Here is a 21,301-nt window from a genome sequence, read left to right on the forward strand (position 1 = left end):
CTCAACCACTGCGCTACTAGGGAAGCCCTGCTGATTCTTTTGCTATGTCCAATCTACTGCTCAATATGTCCAGTGAGCTTATAATTTCATTTATTATATTTTCTCATTGGCTCTTTTTCAAACCTATGATTTCTAACGATTTTCCAATTTTTGGATGAAAGTTTCGAACTTATATTTTATTTCTTAAAAATAAGCATAGTACACCTTAAACTAATATATTTTATATGTCAATTATTTCTCAATAAAGCTGAGAGGAAAAAAAATAGTAGTTTTATGGATTATATCTAATAAATTCAATATTTGAAGTCCCTGTTGGTCTCTTATCTCTTTTTTTCCAAATTTTTACTGATTTTTTTTTTTTTTTTTCGTCACGCGGGCCTCTCACTGTTGTGGCCTTTCCCTTTGCGGAGCACAGGCTTCGAACGTGCAGGCTCAGCGGCCATGCATGGGCCCAGCCACTCCGCGGCATGTGGGATCTTCCCGGACCGGGGCACGAACCCTCGCCCCCTGCATCGGCAGGCGGACTCTCAACCACTGCGCCACCAAGGAAGCCCTTTCCAAATTTTTAATTGTGGTAAAAAACACATAAAATTTACCATGTTAACCATTTTTATAATTTTTAATTGAGATATAATTGACATATAACATTAATTCAGGTGTACAACTTGACTCAATATTTGTATACACTGCAAAATGATCACCACAATAAGTCCAATTAATATTCATCAACTTACATAGTGACAAAATTTTTTTTCTTGTTATGAGAAATTTTAAGGTCTACTCTCAGCAACTTTCAAACATGCAATACAGTATTATTAACTATAGTCACCATGCTATACAGTACATCCCCATGACTTTATTTTATAACTCAAAGTTTGTGCCTTTTGACCCTCTCCACCCATTTCTCCAACCCCTCACCCTCCACCTCTAGCAACCACCAATCTCTGTCCTCTGTATCTGTGAGCTTGTATTTGTTTTTGTTTTTAGATTCTGCAAGAAAGGGCAATCCTGCGGTATTTGTCTTTCTCTGACTTATTTCACTTCACCACCTTAATCATTAAAAAAAAATTTTAGAAATAATTAATTAATTTATTTTTGGCTGTGTTGGATCTTCGTTGCTGTGCATGGGCTTTCTCTAGTTGCAGCAAGCGGGGGCTACTCTTCATTGCAGTGCACAGGCTTCTCACTGCAGTGGCTTCTCTTGTTGCGGAGCACAGGCTCCAGGTGCGCGGACTTCAGTTGTTTTGGTGCATGGGCCCAGTAGTTGTGGTTCGTGGGCTTTAGACTGCAGGCTCAGTAGTTGCGGCACATGGGCTTAGTTGCTCTGCGGCATGTGGGATCTTCCCAGACGAGGGCCCAAATCTGTGTCCCCTGCATTGGCAGGCAGATTCTTAATCACTGCGCCACCAGGGAAGTCCCACCTTAATCACTTTTAAATGTACAGTTCAGTGATATTAAATACATTCATCATGTTGTACAACCATTACCCCATCCATCTCCATATCTCTTTTCATCTTGTATAATTGAAACTCTATACTTATTAAGCAATAACTCCTCATTTTCTCCTCTCCCTAGTCACTGGCAATCACCATTGTACTGTCTGTGTTTATTTGACTACTCTAAGTGCATCATATAAGTGGAATCATACACTATTTGTCTTTTTGTGACTGTCATTTTATTTAGTATAATATCCTCAAAGTTTATCCACGTTGTAGCATATGTCAGAATCACCTTCCTTTTTAAAGCTGAATAATATTCCATTGTATGTATTATATTTTGCTTATCCATCCATCTGTGGATGGATACTTGGCTTTTGGCTACTGTGAATAATGCTATTATGAACGTGGTTATACAAATATTTCTTCAAGGCCCTGCTTTTATTTTATTTTATTATTATTTTTAAGACCCTGCTTTTAATTTTTTGGGTATATATCGAAAAGTAGAATTGCTGGATCACATGGTAATTCTATTCCTAATTTTCTGAGGAATCATCCACAGTGAGTGTAATATTTTACATTCTCACCAACAGTGCACAAGCATTCCAATTTCTCCACATCCTTGTCCATACTTACAATTTTCTGTTTTTTTTTAATAGTGGCCATCTTAATGGATGTAAGGTGGTACATCATTATACATTTTTTTTTTTTTTTTTTTTTTTTTGCGGTATGTGGGCCTCTCACTGCTGTGGCCTCTCCCGTTGCAGGGCACAGGCTCCGGATGCGCAGGCTCAGCAGCCATGGCTCACGGGCCCAGCCGCTCCACGGCATGTGGGATCTTCCCGGACCGGGGCACGAACCCGTGTCCCCTGCATCGGCAGGCGGACTCTCAACCACTGTGCCACCAGGGAAGCCCCATCATTATACTTTTGATTTGCATTTCTCTGATGACTAAAGATGTTGAGCGCCTTTTCATGTGCTTATTGTCCATTTGCATATCTTCCTTGAAGAACTGTCTAATCAAATCCTTTGCCAATGTTTGAATTTTTTTGTTCTTGCTGAGTTTTAGGAGTTCACAATGTATTCTGGATATAAATCCTTCATTATATGATTTGCATTGCAAATATTTCTCCCTCTCTCTGGGTTGCCTTTTTACTCTGTTGATATTCTTTTCTTTAAAAATATTTATTTATTTGGGGGTGCACTGTGTCTTTAATTGTGGCACGTGGCATCTTTGGTTGGGGCATGAAGGATCTTTTAGTTGTAGCACGCAGGCTCTTAGGTGCAGCATGCGAGATCTAGTTCCCCGACCAGGGATTGAACCCAGGCCCCCTGCACTGGGAGCCCAGAGTCTTAACCTCTGGACCACGAAGGAAGTCCCTGTTAATATTCTTTTGATGCAAAATTTTTAAAATTTTCATTAAGTCCAGTTTGTCTACTTTTTCTTTTGTTGCCTGCACCTCTGATATCACATCCAATAAATCATTGTCTTTGGTGTCATATCCGAGAAATCATTGTCAAATCCAATGTATGAAGCTTTTGCCCTATGTTTTCTCCTAAGAATTTTATAGTTTTATCTCCTATATTGAGGTTTTTGATCCATTGTGTACTAATTTTTGTATACAGTGTGAGGTAAGGGTCCAACTTTATTCTTTTAAATGTAGTTATCTAGTAAAACCAGCACCAGTTGTAGAAAAGATTATCCTTTCTTCATTGCACGGTCTTGGCACCCTTGTCAAAAAAATCATTTGACCTTACACACAAAAGTTTGTTCCTGGGCTCTTTATCCTTTCCATTGATCTATATGTCTGTCTTTATGCCAGTACCACACTGCTTTGATGAGTTTTGAAGTCAGGAAGTTGAGTTCTCCAAATTTATTCTTTTTTTAAACTGTTTTTTGTTTTGTTTGTTTATTTTAGATTCTACATGAAATTTAGGATGGGTTTTTCTATTTCTGCAAAAAACATCCTGGGATTTTGATAAAGTTTGCACTGAATCCATAGATTTCTTTTCATATTGTAGACATTTTAAAATTATTAGGTTTTCCATCCATGAACAGGGATATGTTTCCATTCATCTATGTCTTGTTTAATTTCTTTCACTGATGTTTTATAGTTTTCATTGTACAATTATTTTACCTCGTTGGTTACTTTCTAAGTGTTTTATTGTTTTTGATGCTATTGTAAATGAGATTGTTGTAATTTCCTTTTCAGATTGCTCATTATTAATATATAGAAATGCAACTGATTTTTGTGTGTTGGCTTTACATCCTGCTACTTTGCTGAAATCATGTATTAGTCATACAAGTTTTGTTGTAGAATCTTTAGGGCTTTCTATGTATAAGATCATATCATCTGCAAACAGATATCTTACTTCTTCCTTCAATTTGGATGCTTTTAATTTTTTTTCTTTGCCTAATTGTTCTGGCCAGAACTTCCAGTACTATGTTTAACAGAAGTGGTGAAAGCAGGCATCTCTGCCTTGCTCTTGATTTTAGAGGAATACTTTGCATTCACCATTGAGTATGATGTTCATTGTGGGTTTTTCTTACATGGCTGTTATTATAGTGAGATAGTTTCCTTATATTCCTAGTTTGTTGAAGTTTTTTTTTTTTTTAGATCATGGAAATGTGTTCAATTATGTCAAATTATTCTTCTGCATCAATTGAGATGATCATGTGTTTTTTCCCTTTGTTTTCTTAATGTGGTGTACTACACTTATTTCTGTATGCTGAACCACCTTGCTTTCCAGGAAAAAATCTCTTTTGGTGTAAAATCCTTGTAATATACCGCTGAATTTGGTTTGCTAGTATTTTGTTGAGGATTTTTTATCAATATTCATAAGTGATATTTCTTGTAGTGACTTTATCTGGTTTTGGGATCAGGGTAATGCTGGATTCATGGAAAGAGTCTAGAGGTATTCCCTCCCTTCAGTTTATTGGGAAAAGTTTGAGAAGGGTTGATATTATTTCTTCTTTAAATGTTTGGTAGAATTCACCATTGAGGCCATCAAGTCTAGGCTTTTCTTTGTTGGGAAGTTTTTTTTTTGTTTTTTTGTTTTTTGAATTTTATTTTATTTATTTTTTTATACAACAGGTTCTTATTAGTTATCTATTTTATACATATTAGTGTATATCTATATCAATCCCAATCTCTGTTGGGAGGTTTTTGATAACTGATTTAATAAGTGTATTATCTTGTTTATAATTTATAAAAATGGATACATTGTTTTAGATCTAAATCATTTCAGTCTTGACCAGACTACTTTTAATAATCATCTAATAAAATGTTATGTAATCTATTCCTCAGCAGCTTTGATATTATTCTTTGACTTAAATATTAACACTTTTATTTGAATTGAAAAATGAAGTGAGACTTCTTCTGACAAAAACAAATTTTTTGCTGATTTGACAATAATGACTGGCTTTGTCAATTAGGTTATATGACAGACATTTTCCATAAATTGAATAAGCTAAATGTTTGGCTCTAAGGTCTAGATGAAAATATACCTAATCCTTGTGATAAAAGTATTATACCCAAAATATTGTAAAAGTTCAATGAAATAAGCAATATTGTGATTTTCTCAAGCAGATCTGAGTAAATGGATTTAAACAAGATGCTTCTAAGTTAAAGGTGATAGGTATAATAGTCTTTGTCAGGAGTCAACAAACCATGGCACAGGCCCGATATGGCCTGCCACATATGCTTTTTTGGAGGTGGTAAAAATATATTATAATATTTACCATTTTAACCACCTTTTTTTTTGTGGTACGCGGGCCTCTCACTGTTGTGGCCTCTCCCTTTGCGGAGGCTCTGGACGCGCAGGCTCAGCGGCCATGGCTCACGGGCCCAGCCGCTCCGCGGCACGTGGGATCCTCCCGGACCGGGGCACGAGCCCGTGTCCCCTGCATCGGCAGGCGGACTCTCAACCACTGCGCCACCAGGGAAGCCCTTAACCACTTTTAAGTGCACAATTCAGTGACATTAAGTACAGTCACAATCTTGTGCAATCATTACTACTATCCATCTCTTAAACATTTTCATCATCCCAAACAGAAACTGTCTGCCTCCTGTTTTTTTTTTTTTGCTGTGTTGGATCTTCATTGCTGAGCGGGGGCTACTCTTCGTTGCAGTGTGCAGGATTCTCATTACAGTGACTTCTCTTGTTGCAGAGCACGGGCTCTAGGTGTGCGCGCTTCAGTAGTTGTGGCACATGGGCTCAGTAGTTGTGGCTTGCGGGCTCTAGACTGCAGGCTCAGTAGTTGTGGCACACGGGCTTAGTTGCTCCGCGGCATGTGGGATCTTCCCCGACCAGGGCTCGAACCCATGTCCCCTGCATTGGCAGGCGGAATCTTAACTACTGCGCTACCGGGAAGCCCCTGCTACCTGTTATTGTAAATAAAATTTTATTGGGAACACAGCCATGCTCACTCATTTATGTATTGTCTACAGCTGCTTTTGTGCTACAATGGTAGGGTTTGAATAGTTGTGACAGAACATATGGCTTGCAAGCCTAAAACATTTGCTATCTGACACTTTATAGAAAATATTTGCTAAACCCTAGTCTTTGATACATTTTAGAGAAGGCTTTTGGTATCCTTCCCAGAAACTGAGGAAGCTAATGACTGTAAAAACTGGCATCAATCATACAGTTTCCAATTCTTTTCTTTTCCTCAAAATTGAAGAAACCTAATCAACTCTTCACCTGTTGAGCAATAAAAATACTTTTTGATAGATTGCTATGTGAATTTAGCTTGCAGTTTGGAGAGCTGTGTGAAAGGTACAGTTCACCGCTAAACACTTTAGCATGCATATTTTGAATAAGAGTTCAGTATTTGTTTACTGTTCTTTTGAGGGGAAATTTATAGTAAAATGCATAAATTTTCTTTACCATTCCATAATTGGTATACATCGGTGTAATGCAAATCTATTTCAAACTACAACTTATTATCACCCCAGGAAACACTCTCATGTCCCTCCTTCCCCTCCACTCCCCAGAGTGAACCATACTTCGGAGTTTAGCCTGTTCTATAACTTCATATATATTGAATCGTACTATATATATCCCTTTGGGTAAGATTTATTTCACTCAGTATAATATCTGTGAGATTCATCCATAATGTTGCTGTACCAAGTTTATTCCATTTGGTTATTAGTTAATTTGTCAAATGGGTTCTTGCTCTTTTCATTACTGAGTTGTAAGAGTTCTTTCTATATTCTGGATATGTCTCTTATCAGGTATATAATTTGCAAATATTTTCTCTCATTCAGTGGCTTTTTTCATTTTCTTGTTGGTATACTTTGAAGCACAAAAGATTTTAATTTTGATGCAGTCCAATTTATTTTTTCTTTTGTTGTCCATGCATTTTTCTCCAGCCTTTCTTCCTCTACTCTATCATTCACACTGCTGCAGTAGCTACTTCCTAACTGATAATTCTGGTCATGTCATTCTCTCTGTTCAAGCTGGTTTTCTAATGCTTACAGGATATTCCATATTCACTGCCACCCCAAATAACATCTCTGCTTCCACTCTATGGGCTTAAGGAATTTCACTAAGTATGCTTTCACACTTTAAAGACTTTGTTCCAGTTTTTTCACGCGTTTGAAATCTTGTTTCCTCCCTGATCACAGTGTCTTCATTCTTAAAAGTTGGTCTTAAAAACTCACAAGCAATTAGTCACTTGCTGTTCAGGGGTTAGATAGCATTAAGTTCAAAACCCCACAATGGCCAATCATATTTCGTTAATAATTTAAAATTATTTGCCTTCTGCCTCCCTGTAGGTCATTCACTCATTCATCAAATATTTATTGAACATCTGTTAGATAACAGGCACTGTTCCCAGCACTGAGGGTACACCTGCGAACAAGTGAAGACTAGGCTCTCATGCAGTTTATGTGGAAAGTATTCAATAAGAAAATAAAAATACCAGGTCATGGTGAGTGTTAGGCCGACAATGTTGAGTGAGTATGATTGTTCAAGATTGCATGGTCAGGGATCACTTTTCTTAAGTACCTTTAAGCTATAATTTGAAAGCGCCTGAGTGACAGAGGGGAACAGCTGTTGAAAGGGGTGGTGGTCCCAAATAGGTGTTTACAAAGGACGACAGCGTCACTAGGTCTGAGGGCAAGCGGGGCAGGCGCAGATTCCCACCCGGCGTGTGGCTTCCTCCGCCAGCACGCGACACCCTAAACAGGTTCTCCTCTCGGAACATCTCACGCCAACCCCTTTCTCCCGGGCGGTGGCAGACGATAACACAGAACCTCCGTGCAGTAGTAGATTGTATAACGATTCGACGCAGGTATCCGGGAAACAGCCACACACGAAGAAGCCGAAGCTGGGTGGCGGAGACTGCGCACTGTCCTACAGCCTAGCGGAAGAGGCGGGGGGAGGAGCTCGTCCTAGGCCCGCCCGGAGAGAGTGCTGCGCATGCGTATGCGCGTGCTCTCGTCAGGCGCCGGTCCCGAGATGGGGCGGGGCCGGCCCTCCGCGCCGGAAGGGGGATGACTGGGCGGGGCCGGGAGGCGGAGGTGGCGGCTGCGCGCGCGCGTGCGAACGAGGAACGCCGCGAGGAGGGCGGGGCGGGCCGTGCGGTGGGGACGACGTAAGGCGACTATGGCCGCGGCGGCGGGCGGCGGCGGGCTGGGGGCGACGGCGGGCGCTGCGGGTCTGGGAGGCGCGGCGACGGCCGCGGGCCTGGCAGTTTATCGGCGGAAGGACGGTGGCCCGACCAGCAAGTTTTGGGAGAGCCCAGAGACGGTGTCCCAGCTGGATTCGGTGCGGGTCTGGCTGGGCAAGCACTACAAGAAGGTGGGTTCGCGCGCTCGTAGGGGCCGGGTGGCCACGCGACGGGGGCCGGGGGCGGCTACTGGCCTCGCGGGCTTCTGGCCGCCCCTCCCCCCGCGCGCCACGAGGGACAACAAAGGCAGGCGCAGGGCCCGCCACGCCCCCGCGGTGCGCTCTTGGCGTCCGCGCACCCGGGACTCCACTGGTCCTCGGAGCTCCGCTCTTGGGAGCCCACGCACCCCGGGCGAAAGCCCCTGCCTGCTCCTGCGGGAGCAGGTCGAGCTCAGCGACCCCGAGGGTGTGAATCTTCCTCTTTTGTTGGCTGCTTTAGGTGTGTGAGCAATGATTATTAAAACTGTTTGAGCCAGAGGTGTAAAAGCGGCAAGTTTTGTTTAGAGACTAGTCTTCAAAGTCAAGTGAGGTGACTAAGGTTTTACTACCTGCTGTTGATAGGTTAAAGATGGACTATGGACGATTGTACTCGTACGTTGGTTACAGCAGGTTAATATAATGAATTACAGTATTCATGAGAACTAATATTAAAAAATGACGGCTTTTACTTCACTACTTCTGTTTATGTATAGTGGGAGTGCAAGAGTTAATGTTCACTTGTGGCTAATGTGAGGCCTTCCCTGAGAACCCCATTCATGTTAGATCACCCCGCTTCATATCACCTTTGTTTTCTTCATACCACTTTTTGAGATTATTTTCATTTACCTGTTTGCTCTACCTTGGAATGTAAGTTCCGCTGAGTCAGTGGTATTAAAAGTTGTAAGTTAGCCTCTTGTTTATAACAAATTTTTTTTAGCTTCCCCTTTATGTAACTATTTAGGAATGACTCCCTTAGAAGGTGTAAGGACGCAGACGGCCAAAAATACTCTTTGCCCCCAAATTTCCGGAACACCCTTTTCAGTTCTCTACTTCCCCCGTTGTGGACCATAGATAGCCCTGGGGCAAGGACCTTGTTAGGCCTGTTCACTACAACGTGTCCCGGAACATGTTTGATCCTCATTGCCTCGCCCTTAGTAGTTGCTTAGTAAATATTTGTTGGAATGAATGAAAAGATAGTCTAGGAACCTACTCATTTGGGGTGTACAGCGCAGTGGAGACTATCAGCTTTTGGAAGTTGTTAGGCATGGGCAGGGATCTTGGGTTCTTTTGCGTTCCATTGTGGTACTCTCAGAAATGACCATTTCTTATCTGAGGTTTTAGGAAGTGAGAGGCGATATATATTTTTATTTACAATGTATTTTTTGATTCTTTGATTTACATGTAGGTAGACAATATTGTTTTCCCTTGTACAATGGTAAATTGGTCACTTTTTTGGTGTTGGCAGTAGAGCTTCTGGTATTAGCTAAGGGAATTGAATATATTTGTAGTATTAAAGTATTTTTTATCATGTGCCCTTCAGCCAATACTTTGGGTCTTAAATTAATATACCTTAATGTATTTTTTCCCCCCAGTCTGGACTTTTTTACCCAAGTTTTATTGAGATATAATTGACATATAATACTGTATGACTTTATCAATGTAGCTTTAACAAAGAGAAATAGGAGGAATATTCCTTTGGATAGCAAGGAAGGGAAAAGAAAAAGGGAAATACAGTATTAGTAATTTCTACCTCTCCAAACTCTGTGCATCTCTTTGCGCCCAATTTTAAGAGGGCAGCTTTAGGCTTGGATAATCTTTAAAAGATTTGTTTGGGTGGGTGAGGAAGTGGCTGTGAGGCTGATTGCAGGATTTGTCCCAAAGTGTTGAAGACAGTAGGCTAATGTTGGCTCAGTGTTCCTGAGGCCTTAAGGACAAAGTTAAAGTTAGGTTTGACCTCTCAGGGTTTCATAAAGCTAGAGTGTGTTTCTTAGGCTTACTCAGATTAAGAATTGTATATCCCTTGGGCCTGACAGTCAGAATCCTGTCAGCCTCTGAGAGTGGTGTTGGTGTGGTGAAAATATTTACCAGAAGGTTCTTTGCTTCCTCTGTACAGGATATATCTCTACCTGGTATACACATTGATAGGTTTTTAACTACTTTTCTGTTGCATTTAATAGTGTTTTCAAATTCATAAATCTCAGCAAATAAATGAAATAAAAATGACATTGATAGTAGCATTTTTATTGATGGGTTTATGTATGCACTCAGTGAACAACTGAGCATCCACCTTACCCAGGCATTTAAAACATGTCACTTAAATCCTCACAGCAGTCCTGAATGATAGATATTTACTTCATTTTCCACATGAGAGACACCTGAGGGTGGAGAGTTAAGTAACTTCTCTAAGAATTACAGTTAGGAGTGGCAAATTTGGAATTCAAAGGTCTGCCTGCCTCCAACCCCTCCCCCCCCTTTTTTTTGGCTGCACATAATCCCTCTCTTTAAGGAACTCACAGTGTTGTGGAAAAGATAGACATAGGCACCTACTTACACAATCCAGGTGATTTCAAATTAAAAGAACTTCCTTGTATTGTTTTTGTTTTCTGAATGCCTATAGGAGGTGCTCAGTAAATATTTGTTCCATGAATGAACAGATAAACTACCATAGAAACCTGTTTATTTAGGCTTTGTTGATCCATTTGGCTTAGCAGTACAGAAAGGAGAGTGAATACTTTTTGACTGGGATGAGCTTGAACTAGCCAGAGGAGTCTAGAGGAGGTGACCACTTTAGGTACGGGGAAGCTGAAGCATAGAGGTTAACTGTTTGCCTGAGGTTGCATTTTCAGTCCACTAGCAGTGCGGAAGCTTGTTTATCTACCTAAGCTGCCTGCTTTGTATTACTGGGTGCATATCTTTCATCCTAACTTTGAAAGGTATATTTCTATCCATAGTTCAGAGTGATTTTAAGGTGATAAAACCTTGTGAAGGTTAAGTATATCTATAAGCCATTAAGTTCCCAGGTAAGTTTCTTCCCGAAGTTTGGCTTACCCCTGAAATAAGATTTAAGATTTTAGGATGATTTAAATAAAGATGCTTTGGATTTTATTTTATTTTATTTTATTTTATTTTTATTTTTATTTTTTTTTTGCGGTATGCGGGCCTCTCACTGCTGTGGCCTCTCCCGTTTCGGAGCACAGGCTCCGGAGGCGCAGGCCTAGCGGCCATGGCTCACAGGCTTTGTTGCTCCGCGGCATGTGGGATCTTCCCGGACCAGGGCACGAACCCGTGACCCCTGCATCGGCAGGCGGATTCTCTACCACTGTGCCACCAGGGAAGCCCAGATGCTTTGGATTTAATGAAGATTAATAAAATAGAGTAGATTGCCCAAGGAAGGCATTTCAGTGCCCTTTACACAAAGTATTTAAAAGTTTAAGACTTTTTTTTTCCCCAGATGGGACATCTGCTACAATAGAATTGTTTACAGATAAGTTAAACTTTTGATACTATATTAATGTCACAGGGAATATAAAGCAGATTTATTGATAACAACTTTCTAAACATATCCTCCTAACTTTCTTAATCAGAATACTTTGAGACTAAAAAATTTTTTGTCGTCTGAAGTAAAACATTCTGTTGAACTTTCTTTTTTGATCAAAAGATAAAATTTTTATGACAGAAGTAGTCTATATAATTATTAATTTTTTCCCCTTTAATCAGGATTCATTATTTTGAAAGCTATTAAGAACTTTTTATGTTTAGGTGAGATTTTTGGAAGCAGTTGAAATGAACTTATGTCTCTATGGGATAGTGGAATGAGCATTACGTTAGGCTGGAAGACGTGAGTTCAGTACTCTTGGCTGCTAATTGGTGTCATTGAGCAGGTGACTTGATTTCCATGTTTTAATTTTTCATTTGTAAGTTGGGAGTAAGACTGTGACTCCCATAGACAGTTGTTCAAATCAAATGAGATAGTCCTCGAAGGTAGGATTATATAAATTTGAGGTAGTGATACTTTTGCCATGTATCGTTTGGTCTCCCTGCTTCATTCTTATTGGTTAAATAGAATGTTACTCTTCAAAATTTTTTTTTTTTTTTTTTTTTTTGCGGTACGCGGGCCTCTCACTGTTGTGGCCTCTGGTTGCGGAGCACAGGCTCCGGACGCGCAGGCTCGGCGGCCATGGCTCACGGGCCCAGCCGCTCCGCGCCCTGCGGGATCTTCCCGGATCGGGGCACGAACCCGTGTCCCCTGCATCGGCAGGCGGACTCTCAACCACTGCGCCACCAGGGAAGCCCACTCTTCGAAATTTTTAAAAGTCGATTTAAAATCTTACAGTCGTACATTGACTGCCTTTTGAGAGAGTATGAATCTGATATTAATTTATTAATGTCAGATTCAATTTATTAGTAAAAATGTCATCTCTTGCATACATTTTAATGTTTGATCATTTCTGTGGGTGATTTGGAGAAAGTAAATGGAGTTTAAAATGTTTTATAGTTTAAAAATTGGATCTTAAAATACCTAAGATAATCATTTTGATTGGGCTTTGAACCTGGCCATCTTTATTCTGAAACTGTAGGGTTGTCCACGTGAAATCTTTCTCATTCTGAATGACAATAAATGAAGCGTGTAGATAGTAGTGAAGTTTAGAATATATACAAAGCTATGTATGTATATAAGTCATTAAAAATTACTTTTTGCCTGGAGGGTTGGTTTGTTTTTTGCCGAACAACCTTCCTCCAAATGGTGTCTTTCAGGTTTAGGATTTGGCGCTGTTCAGTTGTCTGCAGGTATATGAAAAATAAAAAGTTCACAGTTAGTTTTCACGTTGCTTTTTACCATGTGTGGAAAAACTTGCAGTACATTATGTGATTCCTTTATACTTATTAAAGATTATAAAGTTATCTTGTGGGTATGTACAACATACTTTGCCAGTTCTGTGGGTTAGACTTGAAGAGTTTATTCTTTATTAAAGGTTATACTATGTTGAGTATTACTGATTACTTTCAAAGTTGAGTATTACTTTTTAAAGATTTACTATGTTGAGTATATTGGAAAAAAAATCTGATGTTAAAATTTCACTTGAAATTTTATAGTCCTCAGAGAAGTAAACTTGGTTTTTATGGGAATTGGCATTGTAGGAGAGGGGAAGTGTAAGAAGTTTTTAACATTTAAAAATTGCTTACCTGGTTTTTAACTTCTAAATGATAATAAAATGTGTTCTTTAACTGAGATATATGATAATATTTGAAGTGGATTTTTTTTTTTTTTTTTTCTGTATGCGGGCCTCTCACTGTTGTGGCCTCTCCCTTTGTGGAGCGCAGGCTCCAGATGTGCAGGCTCAGCAGCCATGGCTCATGGGCCCAGCCGCTCCGTGGTATGTGGGATCTTCCCAGACCGGGCACGAACCCGTGTCCCCTGCATCGGCAGGCGGATTCTCAACCACTGCGCCACCAGGGAAGCCCAAAGTGGATTTGTTTTAAGAGTTCAGTGGTTCTTAAAGTGTAGTTCCCAGTCACGTAGTGTCACGTGGGAACTTGTTAGAAATGCAGATTCTTGGGCCTGACTTATTGAATTAATAAGTGGGGCTAAAACTTGAGAACCATTATTTTATTTTTAAAATTTATTTATTTATTTATTTATTTTGCGGTACGCGGTCCTCTCACTGTTGTGGCCTCTCCCATTGCGGAACATAGGCTCCGGACACGCAGGGTCAGCGGCCATGGCTCATGGGCCCAGCCGCTCCGCAGCATGTGGGATTCTCCCGGACCAGGGCACGAACCCGCGTCCCCTGCATCGGCAGGCGGACTCTCAACCCCTGCGCCACCAGGGAAGCCCTTATTTTATTTTTTAATTTATCTACTTATTTATTTTGCGGTACGCGGGCCTCTCACTGTTGTGGCCTCTCCCATTGCGGAGCACAGGCTCCGGACGTGCAGACTCAGCGGCCATGGCTCACTGGCCTAGCTGCTCTGCGTCATCTGGGTTCTTCCCGGACCGGGGCACGAAGCCGTGTCCCGTGCATCGGCAGGCGGACTCTCAACCACTGCGCCACCAGGGAAGCCCGAGAACCATTATTTTGGACTAACAGAATTGACATCTTATGTGCTTAATTGTATGAAACTTGTTTCCAGTTTTTGGCTCATGTCTGACATACTTGTTTCACTTTGTGGCCTTAAGGAAATGTGTTTTTACAGGACACCTTTAAATTAAATAAAAGGAAGCTATCTGTAAGGATAGAAAGGAGTAGTGTACAACAGGGATAGGCAGACTTTTTCTGTAAAGGGCAAAAGTAAATATTGAGGCTTTGCGGGCCATGCAGTCTCAACTGCAACTGCTTAACTCTGTTGTTGCAGGAAAGCAGCCATAGACGATGTGCAAATGAATGAGTGTGCTGTGTTTTGATAAAACTTTATTTATGGACACTGACATTTGAATTTTATGTTATATTCATGTGTCATGAAATATTATTTTTCCCAGCCATTTAAAAAATGTAAAAACCATCCTTAGCTTGTGGGCCACACAGAAACAGGCAGTAGACTGGATTTTACCAACCTTTGGTCTCGGGGATTTCACGTAAAATAAAGCATTCTGGACTTTCCTGGTGGTGCAGTGGTTAAGAACCCGCTTGCCAATGTAGGGGACACGGGTTCGAGCCCTGGCCCGGGAAGATCCCACATGCCACAGAGCAACTAAGCCCATGTGCCACAACTACCTGTGCTCTAGAGCCCGCGAGCCACAACTACTGAGCCCGCGTGCTGCAGCTAATGAGCCTGTGTGCTGCAACTACTGAAGCCCGCGTGTGTAGAGCCTGTGCTCCACAACAAGAGAAGCCACGACAGTGAGAAGCCCCACTCACTGCAACTAGAGAAAGCCTGGATGCAGCAACGAAGACCCAGTGCAGCCAAAAATAAATAAAATTTAAAAAAATAAAAATAAAGCATTCCAACAAAATACCAGTCTTCAGCAAAGTTAACTGCATGCAGGCTGTTCTGTTTAGAGTGGAAAGCTAACATACCTGAACAAATAAAAATTTGCGAGGATACTAAGCTCTAAGAAGAATTGCCCTTTTATATTATGCTCTGTCTTTGATTGACAGTAGCACATCTTGAGAGCCAGTCAACTTAAAGGCATAGTAATTAATGGTAGACTGTGTGGCTGATATTTTGCTGTATATGTATCACTTAGACATTATTTATTGCAAGAGAAACATTATCTTGAAATGTTGGGTGGTACTGGGAAAGAGGTTTTTTCCAGGAAGAAAGCTAGTTTTTTTTTTTTTTTTTTTTTTTTTTTTTTTTTTTTTTTTTTTAGAAAACTAGTTTTTTTTTTTTTTTTTTTTTTTTTTTTTTTTTTTTTTTTTGTGGTACGCGGGCCTCTCACCGTTGTGGCCTCTCCCGCTGCGGAGCACAGGCTCCGGACGCACAGGCCCAGCGGCCATGGCTCACGGGCCCAGCCGCTCCGCAGCACGTGGGATCCTCCCAGACCGGGGCACGAACCCGTGTCCCCCGCATCGGCAGGCGGACTCTCAACCACTGCGCCACCAGGGAAGCCCGGAAAACTAGTTTTTTTATGGAAGGAAGTGTAGATGTTTTTTCCTGCTCAAAATTGGAGGTTAAAAAAAAAAAGATGGCTTTTCAAAGTGATAGTGAATGCTTAATACTAAGTTAAATGTTTACATTTAATTGAATTCAGTAATTTATGCTTTCCCTGTCACGTACCCTTTATCTTTCCTTGCTGTAATGCTCGCTTGCTGTCTACCACAAATTTGGCCTTCTTGACATTATTCACATTAGCATGGATAACTTTTTTGTGTGTGTGTGATACACGGGCCCTCTCACTGTTGCGGCCTCTCCCGTTGCGGAGCACAGGCTCTGCACACACAGGCTCTGCACACACAGGCTCAGCGGTCATGGCTCACGGGCCCAGCTGCTCTGTGGCATGTGGGATTTTCCCAGACCGAGGCAAGAACCCGTGTCCCCTGCATCGGCAGGCGGACTCTCAACCACTGCACCGCCAGGGAAGCCCAGCATGGATAACTTTTCATGTACATTTGTTTTAAAAAAATTTTATTGTGGTAAAAAACTTATAAAGTTTACCATCCTAACCATTTTTAAGTGCCCACACATGTATTTTTTTAAATGCATAAAACCAGCCATTTTATTATGCTTAGAGTTCCTATGTGTCTGGAATTTGGATGGTCACAGTAGGGCCAATTGTCTCTGCTCAGTGGTGTCTGGGGCCTTGACTGGGGATGTTTGATGATTGGGGGTGGCCTGACAGCTGGGGTCCACAATCACCTGGAATCATCTTTACTCATGTGTCTGGTGGTTGTGCTGTCAGTCTTCTGAACAGCAGCTGGGGCCTCTCCATGTGGCCTCTAAGTGTAGCCTAGGCTTCCTCAGTATGGTGTTGTCAGCGTGGTTGGACTTCATTGTTGTTCAGGGCTCCAAAGGTGGGTGTCCCAAAAGAACTATATGGAAGTTGCATGATCTTGTTTGATTTATCTTCAGAAGTCACACAACATCACTTCTGTTGCATTCTAATGGTTTTAAGCGAGTCACTAAGGATGGTCCTGATTCAGTAGAGGAGGGACATAGATCCCCACCTCTTGTTGAGAGGAGTATCAAAGAATTTGTGGACTTGTTTGAAAAACTGTAACACAGTTGGCTCTCTGGCCACATGCGAAATATAGTGGCTAGTATGTTTCATTCCATTATATTAGGTTGGCCAGAAAGTTCGTTCGGGTTTTTCGGTTACATCTTATGGAAAAACCCTAACAAACTTTTAGGCCAGTTCAATAGCATCAGCCTCAAGTTTGAGGCCCAGGATCTCACCATCTAATTTAGGTCCAGGTGCAGATGAGATGATACTTGGGTTTGGTTTCTTGGGCATAGTATTTCTCATTCTTAAGATCTGTTAACTGAAAGGACATGTTATCTATCCCTCCCCACGGCTCCCAGTATTTGTTTATGTAAGTGTCTTAGACACTTAAAAATCTGCCACCAGACCAGTACTTAGGTACTGGAAAGTAAGCTAACATTGTCTTCTTCACAGTTGCCCCAGTTTTTGAGTCTCTGTCTTTATCTTGCAGTATGTTCATGCAGATGCTCCTACCAATAAAACACTGGCTGGGCTGGTGGTACAGCTGCTCCAGTTCCAGGAAGATGCCTTTGGGAAACATGTCACCAACCCGGCCTTCACCAAACTCCCTGTAAGTACATCAGCTTAATCACACTGGGACATCTTCAGTTTCTGTACTCTTGGGTGCAGCCTACAGCTCTTTATTTTGCTGCTGCTATCCTATAAAATAGGAAAAAGGAGGAATTGCTACAGAATTTTAGGTATAGGACATTATTGCTTTTGAACTGTAGGAAGCATCTTTTTCAGGAGTCATTTAAAATTTGCATTAAACATCACAACAATTATTACCTAGACTTAACTGTTAACATTTTACTATGTTGTAGTTTCCTTATTGTTTTTACTGTACTAAGTCTTTTCCATTTTTTTCTCCTGATTCAGTTCTTGCGGCTAGAATGTTGTTTCTTGGAATTTTTTAATATTTTGTAGGTGGGATTCTTCTGAGCTTATGTGAGAATATGATTCTGTTCTCCTTGCAGTTGGTATTTTGACTGAAAGTTTGGCTTGGTATGGAAATATTGGGTTATGTCTTATTTCCTTTTGTAATTTGACGGTTTTGTTTTTCTCTTAACATTTGATTTTGTACAGAAAAATCAGATACTACTTGTTGATTTCCCCCTTTTTTTTAATTTTTGAAATTTATTTATTTGTTTATTTATTTATGACTGCGTTGGGTCTTCGTTGCTATGCGTGGGCTTTCTCTAGTTGTGGCGAGTGGGGGCCAATCTTTGTCGTGGTGAGCAGGCTTCTCATTGCAGTGGCTTCTTGCTGTGGAGCACGGGGTGTGGGTGTTCAGGCCTCAGTAGTTGTGGCATGCGGGCTCGGTAGTTATGGCTCGCCAGCTCTAGAGCGCAGGCTCAGTAGTTGTGGCGCACGGGCTTAGGTGCTGCACGGCACGTGGGATCCTCTGCGGCATGTGGGATCTTCCTGGACTGGGGCTCGAACCCATGTCCCCTGCAGTAGCAGTCAGATTCTTAAGCACTGTGCCACCGGGGAAGTCTGTGATTTCCCCCTTTTTAATACTGATCTTTAAAATCCATAAATATGTCTAGTTGTCATAAGTCACTATCTAAAGACTCAGTTATATTTCTTTAGCTCAGGGGACATTCAGTCTGTTAGTCTTCTCTGCCATCCTGTATTTCTTTATATTTTTGAACTCTGTACAAATACTAGATTTCCGGGAACTATCTGTCCCATATTTTCCCATAATTTTTGTCTTCCATTTCTCTGATTCGGGTTTTTGTAGTTTCCAGTCAGCTGTTTGTTGCCTCTACTGAATTTATTATTGGTAGACCTTTTTATAAATCTCAAAAACTTCTGATTTGTGTGTTCTTATTTCATCACTAAACTTTTTTTTTTTTTTTTTTTTTTTTTTTTTGTGGTATGCGGGCCTCTCACTGCTGTGGCCTTTCCCGTTGCGGAGCACAGGCTCCGGACGCGCAGGCCCAGCGGCCATGGCTCACGGGCTTAGTTGCTCCGCGGCATGTGGGATCTTCCCGGACCAGGGCACGAACCCGTGACCCCTGCATCGGCAGGCGGATTCTCAACCACTGCGCCACCAGGGAAGCCCGTCATCACTAAACTTTTTGTTTTAATAACTCACTGGTTTCTCAGATATAATTGAGAATAAAAAATATTGTTTTACTGATATTGCAGTAAATCAGTTCATTTCACTTACGGTATTTTTGCTATCCAGACATTTATTTTCATTAAGTCAAATATATGGATGTATTTTTTTGATTCACGTTGGTAAGCTTTCTCCACGTGTAGGTGATAAAGGATTTCAGCCATGTGTTTTTCTAGTATTTGTAGAACAAATTTCTACACTATTTGTCAGTGTCACTTTTTACATGTAACTCTGTTATCCATTTAGAATTTATCTTGATAGTCATTGTGAGCAGTGAATCCAGTGCTCACAAAAAAAAAAAAGCAGTTTTACCTTTTTTCCATATGATTATCTGGTTAACCCAACAACATTTATTAAAGGGTGCTGCTTTTCTGTACGATTTTTTTTTTAAGATTTTGTTTGATGTGGATCTTTTTTTTTTTTTTTTTCCCGGTACGCGGGCCTCTCACTGTTGTGGCCTCTTCTGTTGTGGAGCACAGGCTCCAGACGCGCAGGCTCAGCAGCCATGGCTCAGGGGCCAAGCCACTCCGCGGCATGTGGGATCTTTCCAGACCGGGGCACAAACCCGTGTCCCCTGCATCGGCAGGTGGACTCTCAACCACTGCGCCACCAGGGAAACCCTGGTGTGGATCTTGTTTTGTTAAATTTATTTTACTTTTGGCTGTGTTGGGTCTTTGTTGCTGTGTGTGAGCTTTTCTCTAGTTGGGGCGAGCAGGGGCTACTCTTCGTTGCAGAGCATGGGCTCTAGGCGTGTGGGCTTCAGTAGTTGTGGCACAGGCTCAGTATTTGTGGTGCGTGGGCTTAGTTGCTCTGCGGCATGTGGGATCTTCCCAGACCAGGGCTTGAACCTGTGTCCCCTGCATTGGCAGGCAGATTCTTAACCACTTTGCCACCAGGGAAGCCCTGATGTGGACCATTTTTAAAGTCTTTATTGAATGTGTTACAATATTACTTCTGTTTTATATTCTGTTTTTTTGGCCATGAGGCATGTGGGATCTTAGCTCCCTGACTAGGGATTGAACTCACACCCTGTGCATTGGAAGGTGAAGTTTTGTGGTTTTTTTTTTTAAATAATGTTTTTATACTGCTTTTATTTTTAAAAATATTTATTTATTTATTTTTGACTTAGTTGGGTCTTAGTTGCAGCACGTGGGCTCTTCCTTGCGGTGCGGGGGCTTCTCTCTAGTTGTGGCATGTGGGCTCAGTAGTTGCAGCACACGGGCTTAGTTGCCCTGCGGCATGTGGGATCTTAGTTCCCCAACCAGGGGTTGAACAACATCCCCTGCATTGGAAGGTGGATTCTTAACCACTGGACCGCCAGGGAAGTCCCTTCCTCACTGATTTGAGTTCAGCAAATATTTAGCATTTGATTATGTGCCAAGTTCTGAGAATTCAAGGAGTAATACAGTGTATTGTTTGTCTTCAGGGGGCTTACTTACCCTCTAGTGACCTATATGAATAGAGCCTTTGACTTTTCTTATCTCAGGAAATGTTTTCCAAGGGAAAGGACATTTGAACTGAGTCCTGAAAGTAGAGTATGAGTTCTTTAGGGACATGCTGGAAGATCAGATTTTCAGGCAGTGATAGCAACATATAAAAGCCTAAAGGCTTTTAATGTAGTTGCAAATAGTTCAACAGGGTTAGAACTGAGGACAGTAGGCAGAAATATGGGCCAGAATCAGTCATAAAATGACAGGTTTACTGTGTTAGAAGTGTGGCTTTTATCTTGAAAGTGATTGGGAAGCACAGCAAGAGGGTAGAACTTTGTGATTTTTTTTTTTTTTTTTGTGGGTAGGGTGGGTTGTGGGGCTGAAATAAATAAGAAAGAATTGACTGGGATGACTACACTGAGCAGATTGCTTTCTCACTAAGGTGGAAGCCAGAATATAAAAGCAGGTTTCTGGAGAAAGGTACTCAGTTTAGTTTGTGTTGAGGTTGGCTCTCCTGTAGGTACCTCAGGTTTGGAAATCCTATAAGTAGTTCGAAATGAGATCTGGAGTTCTAGAGAACAGGTTGAATTAGAGGAAGAGATTTGGGAATTACTGGGTACTGGTTGAATTCACATTTTCAGAGCAAGATCATTTCTTTTATTTTAATTATTTTTTAGCTAATGCTTTCAAAATACCTATTTCTTAATATGTGATTTAAGTTTTATATATATGTGTAGTATATTGGCATTATAGTAAGTACATGTATATAATTTATAAATACATTGTTAGATATTGGAGGTACTTGCTCATTTTTTATCAAATGGGAACTACTCCACTGGATAATCAGCATATTTCATTTTATGAACTATGTGACCAATTGAGATTTTTGGGTAACTTAAAATTAATTGAAAGTAAAAATTTGCAAGAACTTTCACTTTCATTTAGAATCCCCAATTTTTAGCATTTAACCATATTTGATTTATCATTTTCTTTTTCTCTACGTGTTTGGGCATAT

The 21,301-nt window shown here is 41.1% G+C and overlaps 1 protein-coding gene across 2 annotated transcripts in view; it reads left to right on the top strand.

Annotated features, from left to right (window-relative positions):
- Window positions 1-8,034: 8,034 nt before the first annotated feature.
- Window positions 8,035-21,301, top strand: part of SMARCC1 (SWI/SNF related, matrix associated, actin dependent regulator of chromatin subfamily c member 1) — a 182,131-nt gene continuing 168,864 nt past the window's right edge. For both annotated transcript variants that reach the window (XM_059076999.2, XM_059077001.2), the window contains exons 1-2: window positions 8,035-8,243; window positions 17,183-17,302. In XM_059076999.2, the coding sequence (XP_058932982.1) occupies window positions 8,049-8,243; window positions 17,183-17,302 (315 nt within the window). In that variant the 5' untranslated portion in view covers window positions 8,035-8,048. The remainder of the gene's footprint in view (window positions 8,244-17,182; window positions 17,303-21,301) is intronic.

The sequence above is a fragment of the Kogia breviceps genome, chromosome 10 (genome assembly GCF_026419965.1).
Source record: "Kogia breviceps isolate mKogBre1 chromosome 10, mKogBre1 haplotype 1, whole genome shotgun sequence".
In the NCBI taxonomy this organism is placed as follows: Eukaryota; Metazoa; Chordata; class Mammalia; order Artiodactyla; family Physeteridae; genus Kogia; species Kogia breviceps.